The following is a 14,487-nucleotide window of genomic DNA, read 5'->3' as shown; positions in this document are numbered from 1 at the left end:
TCAGGGATTATAATTAAAATTACATCCAATGTCCACCTCAGAATATGCAGTGTTCAGCCTTTCAGAATGTAGGATTTGTTTTTAAGTAATGGAATAATTATAGGTTTAAATCCAGCAGCTTTTCTCTTTCCATTGTACATGAGCGATAGATTATTTTAAGAATAACATTTAGGTTTGGAAGCTTGACTTTCAATCCCGAGTGATCAAATGAGTTGGAAGAATTAGTTTTTGTTTTTCATGTTTACACTATTGAATTGGATTTTGACGGGGAAATGCCCGACTTCCGCTTGTGTGGTCTTCTGTGGGCTACCTTGACAACAGCGGACTCATAGAAGTTTAGCCCGCCCTCAAGACGTCACACGGCCATCATTTTCGCGCGCAAGTTATGTTACAGATTGAGTAGTTTGTATTGATCTGATCAACAGCTCCATATGCTCTGAACACGTGGTTTCACCACAGTGCTCTTAACTCACTCTGGAGTGGTGCTCTGGAAACCTGACACCTGTCCTGTGTCATCCATACGTACACAAAACGTGTGCACACATGCACGCTCATGCTTATTCTAACACACACACACTTATTCAGTGTTCAGTGGAAGAGTGCCAGACAAGCATCACATGTTTAAAATCAGTCTCTGGCAACAACATGTCTTGACCTAGATCCCCATTCAAACAGATGACACATTCGAGTAAACTCACCTTTAACACTATGAATGACCTCTGCACAATATTATATCTTACATCACACAGCTGCCTCTGAATGTACCAGCGCAGTCAATAACATGTTCATATGCAGCTAGACATTGAGAAGACCCACATGGGTTAGGTTTGAAAGTGTGTGTGACGTTGATATGGCAGAAACGACAGCTCTGAAGTATATGAAATATCCAGTCGTCAACACAGACATGAATCAAAGGAGTGTAGCTGCTCTCAGCATCATACACACTGTCATGATCACACTTTTCAACAGACACTAGTTACACGTGACTTAAATGTGCTCCATAACCCCCCATGGCTGCTACTTAACATAAAGAGATGCTATTTTAACACATGACAGCATTCATTTGAATGACACAAGATTTGAGTTGGCTATGAGTCTTCTACTTTAATCAGAAAACAATAATACAGTAGATCTTACAGTAAACCCTGTGACGTTTGGTCACAATACATTTGCAAGACATTTCACTGATGTGACACAAAGAGCAATCTACATTTAGGACATAATTGCACATTACAAAAAGAAAATGGTAAACTTTCATTCATGAATCTAAACATATTCAGGCCAAACATAGTGAATCCATGGTGAGAATGTACAAGGGCACCGGTGGCTGTATTCTGTGTTGGTTGGGGCACGGACAATCACGGAGGTCACGGAGACATGGTCAGAGTGTTTTTCCTCTTGGAGTCCCTCCGTGGGAATGGCACAAAGCTTTTTACCTCTTTGAAACATAACCCTGTGGGCAATAAGGGGAAAACCATTTTGTCCACAATAATTACCACTGAAAAATAAGTTGAGGACATATTGCAGGGTGTTTTAACATTAATTATTCATTACCACATTAACAGAAGCCCAGCATCAGAATGTATGTATAGGTGTAAATAATTCAACGTGGCCAACATGGTAAACACTTAAAAGAAAATGTCCACTTTGACCATTTGAAAAGCACATTATTAAAACTGTTCCACTGTTTACTGTGTCCACTATAGCTGCTTTCAGACGTGCACTGAAGTCTGCACGTTTTCCAGAGGGGCTCTATATGAGCCCCCCCCCAAGTAAAATGTCCAGAAAATGGCAGAGTGAGACCAAGTGAGAATACAGCAGGAAAAAGTCCAAACAATTTCACAGCGAGCAAATGTGTTGATGACGATTCTAATTCTAACACAAATACAGCAAGAATCCTCCTCCAAGGCCCAACAGTCACCTTCAATTCAATCAAGGTGCATTGATAAAAAAAAATAAAAAATCTAGATCCTTAGACACCATATAACCCAAATTAAATTATTACATTATGGTTATTTCATTCTAATGTATACTGAGTTATTGTTTTTTTTACTTACGCTTCCACTCCTCCAGGGTCAATGTGGAATTGTCATGGCTGTCATCATAAGGCTGAATCTCAGGAAAGTCGTCTGGGTCCCTCAGGCTGTCGAAGTACGGGTGCTCCAGAGCCAGTTCTGCTGTGGGCCTCTCATCTCCATCTAGAACCAGCATCTTCTCCAGCAGGTCGATACCTGCAAACGGTCAAACGGAACAAAAACAATCTGAACATAAGAATCATCAAACTGTAGATGTCAGTGAATACTTCTAAAATGTTTTTAATGCCACGTTACTTCAAACTTTCCAGTAAATGGATTCCAAAAGACTATTTTTCTGCTGCTAGAGACATAAAATATCTCACTTAGAGATTTTGTCCTGTGCTTTATCTGCCTCACACAGACAGTCTGTGCAGGGGGAGTCTTTATTTTGTTCCATCACTCAGAGACAGAGAGAAGCTAAACAGACGTAGCAAACGAAACACATGATTACTATGAAAACAAACCCCTGACCCTGACCTCCTTGTGGTGGGGTGGGCCAGCCCTGTGGACGTCTCTGTGTAAAGGGTAAATACAAACATTTGTGGATAAGTCGTGTGGTGCCAGTAGCTGTTTTTCAACTTACCCTTTGCACTGGCTCTGGGGAACAATGTTGAGAAGTCTTTTCTGGGATAACGGGTAAGAGCCTTAATATAACTTTTAGCCTGATAGAGACAGAAAACACAAATCAGAAACAGCATATTTAGAGTGAGTTATCTTGTGAAAGATAAACATATAATTAAAGATTTTTATTTGCAATGAACAGAATATCACAAAAAGCAACTCCTGAGCCTGAAACGTAACAATAAGTAGACCTCAGGACACATTTTAAACCTTCAGCATGACATTACTGTGGTATGTAATAAATACTGCAGCCTCTAAGGGCTGCTAGTGAGACTTTATTCTTGTGTGTTGTTTTCATGGGTCTCGGGGAAAGATTTAGTGAACAGTATGCTTTGTAAATCAGTAGCACTTAACTAATTCTTTCCGACATTAAGCATTAAGTGATGAATATCAAGAAAATATTATTCACATCAGGGATGATGAAGAACTCTTTCCTGAGTATTATGGTTGCAACCTTTACATAATTTCTTTTGATTTTTTATTTTATTTGTATTTATATTATTTCTTTTTATATTTATTTGTGCTGACTCATTTTTAAATGTGCCTTAAATATATACATGTATGAATGTACACATACATTTTCCTTTGCTTGTTTGTTCTGTTTTTGGAATACTTTGACTTTCATTGTCCTGTATACGCTTCATTACACCTAACCATGCCTGCTATGTTTGAGTTTGTTGTATTATGTATGGAAAGAATAAAAAGCATAATTTGAAAAAAACATCTGAGTCAAACTGCAGTTTCATGACATGCTGTATAATGACAGTAATTTATCCTACCTCTGGACTGTCCAGCTTCTGGATAAACTCCGGTCCAGGCACTCCGGTCACTTTCATGATCTGAGTCAGCTGGTCCATGTCTGGGGTTACGATCAAGGATTTCAAAAAACTGGCGAGTTGTGGTGCTTCAGTACGTGTGTCCACACAGATGCAAAGGAAAGTATGGGCTTCTAAGGAGATCCATAAAGCAGATTGGTAAAGAAAATCAAAGTCTCTTGATAAGATAGCGGCAGCTTTATTAGTGAGCCGGTGCTATAAATTACTGAAGCGCAAAAGGTGCCAAATAGAACATAAAAAGCGAACGTAAAAATGCAAAAAGAAGTATGTAATAGTGAAGTAAAAGCAGCACAGGATGCTGCCTGAGGAAATGTGTTGCTTTTACTGCATGTAATACACTACCTCCTTTCCCTTCCCTGTTGAACCTGATTTATGATTCTCACCATCAAATAAAACTGTCGCTATTTAATCAAGAGACTTTCAATCTCATTTATTATCACAGTGATTTGATGGAACTTGATGTGAGGTTATTTTGGTGTTCAAGGAAACTTGTCATTACTTAACATGAGATCAGCTTCAAAAGTTAATGTCCAGTCGAAGGTGAAAGGATACAGTCTTTTCCTTTGAAAAGTGTTTTTCCATTGATCATTTCTGCCATGATACAGCCCACAGACCAGATGTCCACTAGAATAAACACCAAAGAAAAAAAACATCAGTGAAAATCCAAGCAGGAACCACATCACATCAACACAAGAGTCTTTTAGGTTTAGCTCAGTGGAGCAGAAATGAGGAAGGTGGCATTTATATGGTAGAGCAAAGTTCCTATTCTCAACAGAGTGCAGAATCTATTGTGCTGTTTATACTAGGAACACTCAGTGAGTAATACAATCCTATGAAGGTTGTAAACGTGCCAGAGTAGCTCTCTGTGCCACAATCCATCCTGTAGATATAGTTTACAAAATGAGAAACCTCCTAAAACATTCCCTAAATCAACATATAAGTCACTTTCATCTCAGCAACAGTTCTGTCATTCAGTCATCAGGCTGCTGTTAGACCCAATGGAAAAAAAGAATGTATCATCAGATGGACAACCATGCAACCTCAGACGATTTCATGCACCAGTGACAGGATTATAAAAAAGACTGTTGATCTATAAAGTACCACAAAAGTCAAAAATAAAAGAAAGTAATCCCTGAGTCACTGCACCGACAGACAAACTGAACACTGAGACAACAGCGAGGAGGACACGGGTGTGAATATGTAACAGCTATGATTGTCTTGCCGGTCTGGGTGTAATGCATCCAGTTCAGAATGACCTCAGGTGCCCGGTACCAACGGGTCACCACGTAGCCTGTCATCTCAGCATCAGCCCCACGAGCCAGACCGAAGTCCAGGATCTGCATTAAAAATACAAAATCTGATCACAATCTAGCACATCTGATCACAATCTAGAACATAAACACTGTATTAAGTAGGGTAAAGTAGGCGTCTGTTAAGTTTATAAACCGTTAGACAACATGTTAGATTCTTTCATCTATGACTAACATGTGTGGACACTTTATATATCACAAACATTATCTGCTTCATATTTTCTGAATCAAAACAGTGACATCTGTCTTTTAACAAAAACAACTGTCAGTAAATCCATATGTTTCTTGTATATTGCTCATTTTATTATAATGAAAAATGTATAGAACACTTTTCAACAAAAAAGTGCTGCACAACAAGTAAACAATGGTAAAATACAAAGTGTTGCACAACAAGTAAACAATGGTTAAAACACAAAGTGCTGCACTACAGGAAAAAGATTAAAATAGTGGAGGAAGTAAATGAATCATAGTGGTGATATAATAATAACAATAGAGGTAAAAGAACAATAATAGCATAGTAAATTCAGGTGTTTTTAGCTGAGACTTGAAAGAAGACAACGTCTCAGACGGCCTTATTTTCCTCAGGCAATTAAATCCAGAGCCCTGATGGCAAACACTCTGCCCCCCTAGTTTTCAGTCTGGATGGAGGAAGTGACAGCAGACCCTTGCTCAAAGATGTCAAACTGCACAGAGGTAAATAAGGATTAAAGGATCAGATTTCCAGCCTGGAGCCAGACCATGAAGAGCAATAAAATAAACCAATACAAATCTTAAATCAATCCTAAAACAAACTGTTAGCCAGTGTGAAAACGATAAAGCAGGTGTGATGTGATCTTACATAGATGTTATATATATGTATGTCATCACATTCTTTTAGTGCAGCTGCACCGTCATTTAAATGTGTTCATGTTGTTTATGTTTTTCTTGTCCAATCGTTCAAAGTACCAACCTTCAGTTCGCAGTCTTGGTTCACTGCCAAGTTTCCAGGCTTAAGGTCCTGTAAAACAGAATGAGCTGAGTGTTGGTTACTTATTGCGCATGGTGATTAATAGAAAATTACAGCGCTGGCACTGTGCAGCATCAGAACTACGCCAGGGAAGAGCTTGTAGTTCCTGTGGCCTCACACGGCTCAGCTCTTTGTCTCAGTCATGCTGTGGCATTTGTGCAGAGTCTGTCCCACAACCCTGTGACATAATGTGTGGTAAGTATTGGACTGTTAGAGAGTGTTGATAACACCTTCACTGCTTTAGGAATCCCTGCTGTTAACACACTGCAGGGTAACACTTAAAACAGAGGACTGAGCCAGGGTGTGCACAACCATGTTTTCTGCAGATGATACACAAACACACAATGACCCGAGTGCACACTAAATGAGCCAAATGAGAATCTAGTTTAGCTGAGGAATATGTTGTGGTTAAAAAGCTAAGAAAGCAACACTGCTCATTTATTGTAAATCATTTGTAACAGAGGGGAATATTAATCCACTATTTTCTTGCATCCAGCAATTATTATTTTATGCACATTTCAATTTATTTTATCCTGCATAAAATTACAATATATGTCTTGGAAGCTGGATGTGATTTTGTTTGTGCTTCATTGGTGTAGCTCCCTGCTCCACACACACACCCACAGATGTTGGCACCGGTGCAGCAGGGTGTGAGAACAGCTCCAGACATGCATTCAGGCATCAGAGGTGAGTCAACTCATCTTACCTGTTGGGGCAGGGTTTATTCTGACTTGAAAGCTATGATGAATTAGATCAACAGGACTTTGCTTCTGAGTTACGGGAATATGTGCACGTCTGAAGGATTACACAAAAACTACTGAATGGATTTTCATGAAACTTAGTGGAAAGATGGGACATGGGCCAATAAAGAACCCATTCAATTGTGGGGCAGATCCAGGATTTTTCTTTCCTTCTTTCTTTAACATTATGGTTTGTTTCTTCTCACCAATTTCCAAATGAATAATTCCTTGATCTAAATTTTTAACAAAATCAGACATGTTTATTGGGCAATTATCTACAAGTATGTACGACTGAATTCAAACGGACTGTTGGACCTCGGCTGAGGAATCTGCTCTACTGAGTACTACTCTAGTTTTCCCTAAGCTCTAACGTCAGCTCTGTACTTACCCTGTGGATGATTCCAGCCTTGTGGATATACTGCAGACAGGGAGAGACAACACAAGCAGACATTGATTAATATTGCATCCACATCCAAATGTAATACTGTGGTACACTGTTTTGTGTATTTTTAATAATCATAATTATTAGAATGTCTGAATGCATCAGCTCACCAAAGTGAGTTTCTGACAACATACTCGCACTGATTGGACGTTTATTTAGAATATTTTTATTGTACATGACATAGAAAATAAACTATTGTTCTTAATAATACATCTATACTTCTTTCCTGTCTTAAAATAACCTTTAATTATATAGCATTCACTATTATTTTGTCTTTTAAGGCACAAAAAGTACCTGTACTTCTCATTTTATATATGTGCGACGTGATTAGCATTAAACATATTCAGCAAGCTTTGAGACCTGGTATTAACATCCTGAGTGATCCGATTACACGTGGTCAGCTCTGGTCTGAAAGCACCGAATGCGGAGGTGGTCTGGGACACATGTGGCCACATTCTTTTCATTGTACACAAATGCATCGTGGGCCACATATAAAGGAACTACTCAGCTGAGCTCCTCTGACCTACTACTGTTTCACTATGAGTCAAACATTTTTGCGTTTCTCAGTGACCATGAATTGATTTGTTTGGGCCACAGTATGAACACAGATCACCACATAATAATTGATACTTATATTGCTAAGACCTGTCAGCTCATCCTGACTCTTTTCTACCACTCGTGCCAACAGACACAACCACACAATGACATCTGACCCATCTACAAACTGGGTAAGAAGAACAAAGAATTTGGTCGTCACAAACATAAATGACCTATTTTATTATTTGCATATAAAGCGGCAAAGGGATCCGATCTCAAATGGTCACAGAAACATGGACACATTTTAATGTCAGGTGTAAACTGATGAACTTATCGCTGTCAACTTGTGATCATATCTCTCAGGGCGGATCCAGGTCTGATAAAAATATAAACGGTTTGAGTGGTTGGCTTCCTTCGCTCACCCTGAGCCCACAGAGCATCTGGTAGACGAGGAACTGCACTTTGTCCTCTGAGAGGTGACCTCGCACCTTTGACAGGTCAGTAAACATGTAAGGCATCACCAGGTAGCTGAGGAAAAAGAGAGAGAGAGCAAAGCATGAAGATAGAGAGAGAGGTCATAAAATTATCACCTCTGCCAAAGACTCCAAACATGATATTTCACAGTCATCCAGTCAAAGATCACAACTAAGCGTAAAAAGAAGCTTTCCTTAAGTTGTCCCACTGTTATTTGACACACCATTGATGCTGTGATCCATTTTCACACTTTCATTTAAGGAGCTTAGGGTGCTTGTGTATGTTTCTGTGGCCTCAATATACAGGATTCTTTTCATTTATTGTATTCTCTTAATGTGCTTCAGTCCACATTTGCAGCTCTGTGTATACGTCTTATTAACACACTAAACATAAAAGTTATTACATTTAAAGTAATCATTCAGTTCAATAACAAAATCTTGTGTGGTGCTATGTCAGGAAGCACAAATCAATAGTCCTCAATGAACCTAAAGCTTATTGTTCAACACCAGTAGGATAAGATCATATCACCATGCGAGCCGTGACACATTTGTTGAGCAATCCTGACTGAACACACAAACTGAGTTCACTGGCAAGCTCCTGACGGACCATCGAGTTTTGTGATTGGTCTTCTTGAAGTTCCAACATCAAGACACAGAGTTCCATCTTGATTTCATGTATTTAATGGATTTAGTTCGCTCGTTAGTGATTCATCCTTATGCAGTTTGACACTTTCAGTTGCACTTCACAGTCGATTATTCTACTAAAGCAAACACTATAGGGTCATAAGTATGTGGACACCCCAGGGGCTAATATTCATTGCTTCTGTTTTAAGGCGGTTGGGACCTTTAGCTCCTGTTGAGGAATTCTCAATGCTACAAGGATATTTACCTCGGCCCTCAAGGGTTGTACTTTCATCTGTTAGTTTGCAGGATTATGCAAAAACTATCCAGGATTTTCTTTTCAGTTTCTTTCACAATATGAGATGTTAATTTCTCAGAGATGTTTAGGGGAATAAAGTAAAAATAAAGGATCTAGTGAATTTAAATGTGGTTTTATAGGGGGACTGTTGGGCTTTGGCGGAGGTATGCGCTCTTCTCAATGTTACACAGTGATAGTTTAAGGTAAAGTGCTTCCATGTTTTTTGCAACAGCTTCCAGTTCTTCTTTCAAAATGACAATGGCCAAGTCAGTTTTTCTTTTACCCATTGTTAAACTAATCCAATACAGAAAACAACCTTTGTCCCCAGTCCTGTAGTCAATGCTGTAGGTGAACACTATATATCAGAGGGGCGTTGTCTGACACTGCCTGAGGGGTTTGCTAATATGCTGAAAGATACTCACAAGTCTTGGAAGTCACTGAATCCTGAGGCAGGTGTAAACACATTCAGAAGTCCTATCACCTGTTTGGAATGAAAAAGAGATGTGACAAATACAGAGCTGTGGGAGCAGGCGTGTATGAATGTAGAACAGATTATTTGATCTACAGCTCACAATGATTGTGCAATCGTAAGGTCAAAAACAAAACACAATAATCTGCCAGTCTGTTTAAAGAACTATGAAATATGCTTCCTTCTACTCACATTCTCATGCTTCATGTGTTTCAGCAGCCGCAGCTCTCTGTAGGCCCTCTTTGCAAAGATCTCTGACTGGAAGGGCCTGTGGAGTTTCTTGATGGCCACTTTCTCTGTAGTCTTCTCATTTATTGCTGAGCTGTGGTGAATAATGACATAACAAGTCACAGGCTGCGCAGGCTGAGTCTGCATGCGTTTTCTACTTTCATTATGATTCCACTCGTTTGAAGACACAGCAGTGGGGGGAAATGACAGAGGCTGGTCTATTTTCAGATTTCACTCTCGTTGAGAAGAAGCTCTGCTTGAATTCATACTGTATGACACAGAAAAGATGCTCAGATTGAGCTACTGTATGTGAGACTCACGATCTCACTGATTGTGTGTGTGTGTGTGTGTGTGCGTGTGTGTGCGTGTGTGTGTGTGTGTGTGTGTGTGTGTGTGTGTGGTGTGGGGTCTGTGGTTTATTGAGTGTCAACATGTAAGTGTTTGGCAGTTGATGATGTTTGCAGTGATCTGCAGGGCATCAGATCGTAGGAGGAAAGGCTTGTTAGGCTATTTGGAGCTGCATCCACCAACACACTGTACACACATCACTTGTGCACAGCGCTGACGCACTCATGTCGGATACAACAGTCAGTTTTACATGCAACAGCTGAGCCATGTCAGACAGACATCTAAAACAATATGCATCTCATACATACAGTGGACAATTAGACAGTTAAATATGTTCCTGTGTTATTTCCTTCTCCTCTTGCATCTGCAATTTCTCACAAGATGTGTCTATGAGAGATGTGCAATTTGGCAAATTACAGATAATGGAGATGGTGGCATGATCCAAGTTCTTCAGATGGTGCATCTTTAAAAGGTTAGACATTTTAAGCTGCAAAAAAGACCACAACTCCCACATTACAAAGCTGATGTAACACAATCTAACACCATTTCAATATTTAGGAAGAAAACCTGTCTCCCTTTCACCAAGTTTCTCAGAACATTTCCATTGGTCGGTGAACGCAGGTAAAGGATCGATATACCAGTGGTGAACTGTGAGTATTAGAACTGAGCATTCAACTAATTCAAAGACGCCCAACACCAAACCTGGCCATAACTCAGTGACTGTTTTCCTGAATTAAACTGAGAGTCAATGTTCATCTGATCCCATGCAGCATCGTTGGATTACATAGTTATCCCAACTGAGCTGCTGTATATGAATAAAATAAAGAAATTTGATAAGAATCTTTTAAACATGCAACTCGTGCAAAGAATCAACAGTCCAAAGATGGACATGGAGTTTGAGTTAGAGTTAAGTTGACCAAAGTACTTGTGGTCTTCATGATGAAATTAAAGTGTAGCCAGAACCACAAGGGTATGTCCTCTGTCAGCATTTTTTATATTTTCATGTTACACATATTGGGCTTAGTAGACTGATTCTGATACTGAAACTAGATATTTATAATATCTATATAGTATTTATATATATTATTATACTATTGCTAGATATTTATCTTTCGGCAAAGAACAATTTAAATTGAAACAAGAAGAATTCATTATCCTGCATAGGTTACAGGATGGAGGTGCATTTGGATAATGTTAATATGAAACGACAGTTGTGTGAATGCCAGCTCTTGTACCACACTGATTTCATTTTCCTTGTCAGCTGCAATGCAATACAATATAAACAACATGGCACCTGTAAACCAACATCTGTGAGTGATACTGGCTGTGTCTGATGTGTTTACATGAATAGATTACTTAGAGTGTGTAATAAATGATGTTATATGTGTTCACAACATGTGAGCATAAGTGTTTACATTTTAATGACTTTGCTTTCTCACATGTATCATCTACTTTAATCATTCTATACTGTTTTCATTGATCTTGTTTTTGCTACTGCCTCATGTGTAACTTTACTTTCTGTACCTGTGCTCGAAGTTGTGAAGCACCTGCTGACTTTTGACAGATGCTAGATTATTATAGTGTATTATCATAAATACATACGATCCGATTCTGTGGCTTTCGCCATTGTATCTTGTGTATCACAGCATGTGGAGATGGAGGAGCACAGAGACCATGTTTAACACACAGCTACATCCTCTGTTATGGTGCATAGAACATGTCTGAGAGCTACATGCTATGAGGCTGTGACATGAGTGCTGCTAACACACGCTGCTGCTGCTGCTGGCCTGTGTAATAAGAAGGTGTAATAACTTGTTCCACGTCTTACTACAGTGTTGACAGTGTGTTGGAGTCCAGGATGTAACCTGGGCCCACCTCAGGCTCTGCAGCACACACACACACACACACACACACACACACACACACACACACACACACACACACACACACACACACACACACACACACACACACACAGTAGAGTAAAGGCTGTAACACTCACCACACTGAGCCGTACGCTCCGGTGCCGATCTGTTTGAGTCGTGTGTATTTCTCCGGTACTTCCCACACCGTGCTGTTGATCTCCTCCCGGACGAAGTGAGCTCGAGCCTCCATGATGAAGGTGAGAAGGTGAAGTCAGAAGAAGCAAACTTCTCCTCCCGCCCCCTGATCACTTGTTCACGACGATCAGCAAAGAAGGCATGAAGAAAAATACGACTGAAGCTGCAAGGGGTGAGCCGCACAGCTCACTTCCGGTGTGGCTTTTCAAAGTCATGTCCGCCAGGAACTAGACGTGTAAGTAATCAGTCATAATAAACTTTATTTATATGGCAGCTTTCAAAACAGGTGCAAGGTGCTTTACAAGTTAAATTGAAGGCAAACTATTGAAAAGCAAAAGACGAACTTTTTAATTTATATTTAGAATAATCAATCTTCAATTTGAAGATCACACAGCAATAGAGCACAGATACAGACATAAGTAAAACCACCGGAAATAAAACATTATAAATGATTACAATCACCACTAGGAGAAAGTACATACTATAGTACTATAGTACTAATAGTACTATAAAAGAGTGTGCATAAGGAGTTTGCCAGGCGGACATCCTCATGGACAAAAGGCCTGGTCACCTCTGATCCTCAGCTGGGAATGTAGGAGTGATGTAAACAAAAAGCAAAACACATGCTGTACAAAAGAAAACTCAATGTGATCATCTCTAATGACAAATTGTGATTTTAGATCTATAACCTTGCTGTTCTCTAGGATTTTCAGTCATAATTTATTTTGCGTTATAGCACAGAGACAACACTACCTTCTAATTGAATCTGTCAAAAGACCTGTCTCTAGAATGATAACAGTAATAATATCTTCATTTATGTTGCACTTCTCAAAACAAAGTTACAAAGTGCTTCACAAATAAAGGACACACAAGTAAAAATACAGAATAAAAAACATAAATACTAAATTAATAAAATAATGACAACTCTTAAAATTAAGCAAGACCACCCATTGCAATGATTTAAACTAAAATTAGATCAAATCAGGGAATGTGGTATGATAAAATTAAATGTTTTGCTATGATTTAAAGGAACCTACTGACTCCATCTGTCATATTTTGTCAGGCCCTAGAGCTCTTATTTTAAATCTCTGTCCTACTTCATTTTTAGCCGAGAGTCTGGATCAGTAAAAAGACCTCAAAGTGCGAGCAGAGTTATATGGGGATAAAGGATCTGCAATATATTGAGGCATTATGTGTTTTAATTTGTTTACTCTGGTTAAAATATAGTTGGACTGTGCTGAATCCTGTGTCCAATTCATGAGATTGATATCATTTTGAATACATTCAAAATATGTTATCTATATATGCAAAAGTTAGTTACGACTTCCACAAGGTTCTGTGTGTGGATCAATTCTATTTACCTTGTATATGCTGCCAATTTGAATTCCTGCTTGACCACAGCCTTCCTGTGTGGAGTTTGTATGTTCTCTCCATGTCTGTGTGTATTTCCTCCAGGTACTCCAGCTTCCACCCACAGTCCAAAGACATGAAGATGGGGGTTAGATTAATAGAAGACTTGCTAAGAGGTGTGAATGTAGTCTTGAATGTTTCATTACCTCTGTGTGTCGGCCCTGTGATATGCTGGCGACCTGTTCACGGTGTATCCCACCTCTCATCCAATGTCAGCTGGGATTCTCTCCAGTCCATACATTTGTTACCTCGAGGCTGGATCACTGTAATTCCTTATCATCAAGCTATCATAACAAGTTAATCTAAATTGCTGCTGCATGTGCACCAACAATAATTATGAAAACAAATCATATTCCTCACACGTTAGCTGTTCTACACTGGCATCCTAAAATTCACAATAGAATTAAAATTCCTTCGCCTCAACCACAAAGCCCTTAACGTTCAGGCACCATCATATCTTTGCTCTTTGCACCTGAGAAGAATGGATTCAAAACTTTCCTGTTTAGTAAATCTTATTGTTAGGACCAGTATGGTTTATTGTTTTTTTTAATTTTCCAATATCTTTAATAGTCATGAAACTAGCTTTTAATTTGAAGAGAAAACAGCCCAACTTCCTGTATAATCCTCTGTTGTTCTTTACACCACATCACAATGTTGTACTGTCAGTAAACTACAGTCAGTCTGTTTCAGCAGACAACATGTCTGAGGACCAGTCAGCATGTAGTCTCATACAGAAACACATTTCAAAGCCCTCATCCACCGTGTAGAAAATAAATAAATGACAAAAACACCAAATACACCATGAAATCCCTGGTTTGAAAAATCAGACGATTTGCCTGCTCCAACATGTTAATGACTCGATCTGCTCCCACCCACACACAGTAGGTGTTACTTGATGAATAATTACTGTACATTGCCTGGAGTTTATGAATCACGACAGTCTATGGAAAGACATTCACACCTACAGGAGATGAGCAAAAACATGTACACTGATTATCAAATGTATACTCTGT

The 14,487-nt window shown here is 39.2% G+C and overlaps 1 protein-coding gene across 1 annotated transcript; it reads right to left on the bottom strand.

Moving 5' to 3' along the window:
* Positions 1-1,078: 1,078 nt before the first annotated feature.
* On the bottom strand, positions 1,079-12,263 carry mapk13 (mitogen-activated protein kinase 13). The gene is made up of 12 exons (XM_020089559.2): positions 12,007-12,263; positions 9,621-9,750; positions 9,382-9,440; positions 7,990-8,095; positions 6,977-7,006; positions 5,792-5,839; positions 4,755-4,869; positions 4,085-4,156; positions 3,476-3,555; positions 2,659-2,737; positions 2,058-2,231; positions 1,079-1,453 (listed from the first exon to the last, which is right to left on the bottom strand). Exons 1-12 carry the CDS (start codon positions 12,117-12,119, stop codon positions 1,368-1,370), a joined length of 1,092 nt encoding a protein of 363 aa, XP_019945118.1. The 5' UTR covers positions 12,120-12,263; the 3' UTR covers positions 1,079-1,367.
* Between the last annotated feature and the right edge of the window lie 2,224 nt (positions 12,264-14,487).

This window comes from Paralichthys olivaceus, chromosome 6 (assembly GCF_024713975.1).
Source record: "Paralichthys olivaceus isolate ysfri-2021 chromosome 6, ASM2471397v2, whole genome shotgun sequence".
Taxonomy (NCBI): domain Eukaryota; kingdom Metazoa; phylum Chordata; class Actinopteri; order Pleuronectiformes; family Paralichthyidae; genus Paralichthys; species Paralichthys olivaceus.
The sequence above is the reverse complement of the archived record's forward strand: the minus strand, read 5'-3'. Positions and strand labels throughout refer to the sequence as shown.

Excerpts from the sequence above, each read along its gene's own strand:
- mapk13 (XM_020089559.2), bottom strand. The coding sequence starts at position 12,119 with ATGGAGGCTCGAGCTCACTTCGTCCGGGAGGAGATCAACAGCACGGTG. Across the intron at positions 8,096-9,381 it reads TTCAGTGACTTCCAAGACTT|CTACCTGGTGATGCCTTACA; the intron begins GTGAGTATCTTT and ends CTTTTTCCTCAG. Across the intron at positions 3,556-4,084 it reads ACTTTTCAAAGGAAAAGACT|ACATGGACCAGCTGACTCAG; the intron begins GTATCCTTTCAC and ends TCGTAACCCCAG.